Genomic DNA, 2,000 nt, shown 5'->3' with positions numbered 1-2,000 from the left:
GAGCAGGCCGACACTGAACTAGTGCCCAGAAAAAATGCTACCTCTGTTATTTGGCAATATTTTGGCTTCAGGATATCAGACACTGAGCAGAGAGAGGTACTGTGCAGAATTTGCAAAACTAAAGTTGCTACATCTCGTGGCAACACGACAAATTTATATCAGCACCTGAAACAACACAGAGAAAAGTATGATGAATGCATGACGGTAAAAGCCAAGAGTAGTAAAGAGACCGAACAAAACAAAGCACAACCTGCGAGCAGAACAAAACAACACATAATTACAGATGTGTTTGCGAGTGTCACGCCATATGACAAGACATCGCAAAGATATAAAGAAATCACTGACTCCATCACGCACTGCTTGGCAAAAGACATGATGCCCATATACACCGTTAGCAAAGAGGGATTTCAGAAAATGATTCGCACATTGGACAAGAGATACCAGCTGCCCTCGCGAAACTATTTCTCTCAAGTTGCAATACCTGAGCTTTACAATAAGTGCCGTAGCGAGGTTCAACTAGAAATATCTACGGTGAAATTCTTTTCAACCACTACGGACCTTTGGTCAAGCAGGACGACGGAGCCATATATTAGCCTAACTGTACACTTTGTCGACGAGGAGTTTGAACTGAAAAGCCGTTGCCTGCAAACATCCTATTTCCCTGACGACCACACGGGAGAGAACATAGCCGCGGGTTTGAGAGAGGCACTGGCTGCATGGGACCTCTGTGAGAATGCTCAGGTCGCTGTCACTACAGACAACGGCAGTAACATCGTCAAAGCGGTGGCGCTTAATCACTGGATTAGGTTCCAGTGCTTTGGGCATAGACTTCATCTGGCCATCGGTAAGTTAAATTAATTTCTTATTTTCATATTTGATGCTACTGTACGTTCGAGAGGACAGCGATTAGCGTCGATTTAAGAATAAATCTAAATATACAGTATAGAAATAGGAGTGTCAAAGTTAACTAGAAATGGCCCATTTAATTTATTTTTCATGATTATTAGCAAGACACATAACTCTTAAAATGATTGTGTAACGGATACATCTGCCGCAGCTATGCCAATTACTAAACGTTTTATTTTATTTCCTTTCATCTTTCGTTAGATTGAGATTTGTGACTTGATATGAATATTAATAACTGTATTTGTTTGTTATAATTTTGTGTTACTGTTTTATGCATTAGTATGGAACTGAGCATGTTGTCAGAGTGTGAAACTGTGAATATTAAATGTTTTGCAAATGTCACTTTAGTAAGCTTGTCTTTTTTCACAAATTCTTCTCATTCACAGAAAATGCGCTGAAAGATAATGCACAATGCATTAGCAGGGCTACTGGGATATGTAGAAAGATTGTGGGCCACTTCTCCCATAGCTGGAAGAAATGAGTGGCCTTGAAGGAAGCCCAAAGAGAACTCAACCTCCCAGAGCATGCCATGGTGACAGACTGCTCAACGCGAGGGGTTCCACTCAGAAGATGATAGCTAGAGTCCTGGAGCAGCAAAATGCCTTGTCCAAGGTACCTACTGCCCACATGGCAGGACCTGGAGGTCCTGGAATCTGTGAATAAGGCACTCAGCCCACTCCAGGACTTCACGGATACGCTGTCAGGTGAACGATATTGTAAGCATATCTCGTGTGAAACCTACTCTGCATCTTCTGAACACCTCAGTGCTAGCTGAAGAGGAAGAGGACACTAATCTGACCAAATCACTGAAATCAAAAATTCTGGCCTACCTCAACAAGAAATATGAAATATGAAGACAGTGGCACACAGGACCTGCTAAACATGTCCTCGTTCCTAGACCCAAGGTTTCGGACACAATACATCGCTGCAGAGGAGACCCAGATATGGAAGTAAAATAGAGACAAATGTGTTTGAAGCAAAAAGACAGCATGGCACTAACTGAAAAAAAATGCATTGTATTAACAGTGCTCGCATTTTAAGGTTCTGCGATTCAACATGGTTGCATATTTAAGGTGTGATTTTTTCAAATGTAA

General features: G+C 41.7%; 1 protein-coding gene across 1 annotated transcript; it reads left to right on the top strand.

The window, feature by feature from the left end:
- The first annotated feature begins 8 nt into the window (after positions 1 to 8).
- LOC130551040 (E3 SUMO-protein ligase ZBED1-like) lies at positions 9 to 1,387 on the top strand. Its single transcript, XM_057328591.1, has 2 exons — positions 9 to 844; positions 1,293 to 1,387. The coding sequence occupies exons 1-2, from the start codon at positions 199 to 201 to the stop codon at positions 1,385 to 1,387; spliced, it is 741 nt and encodes a 246-aa protein (XP_057184574.1). The 5' UTR covers positions 9 to 198.
- Positions 1,388 to 2,000: the final 613 nt, after the last annotated feature.

The sequence above is a fragment of the Triplophysa rosa genome, unplaced genomic scaffold, assembly GCF_024868665.1.
Source record: "Triplophysa rosa unplaced genomic scaffold, Trosa_1v2 scaffold568, whole genome shotgun sequence".
Taxonomy (NCBI): Eukaryota; Metazoa; Chordata; class Actinopteri; order Cypriniformes; family Nemacheilidae; genus Triplophysa; species Triplophysa rosa.
The sequence above is the reverse complement of the archived record's forward strand: the minus strand, read 5'-3'. Positions and strand labels throughout refer to the sequence as shown.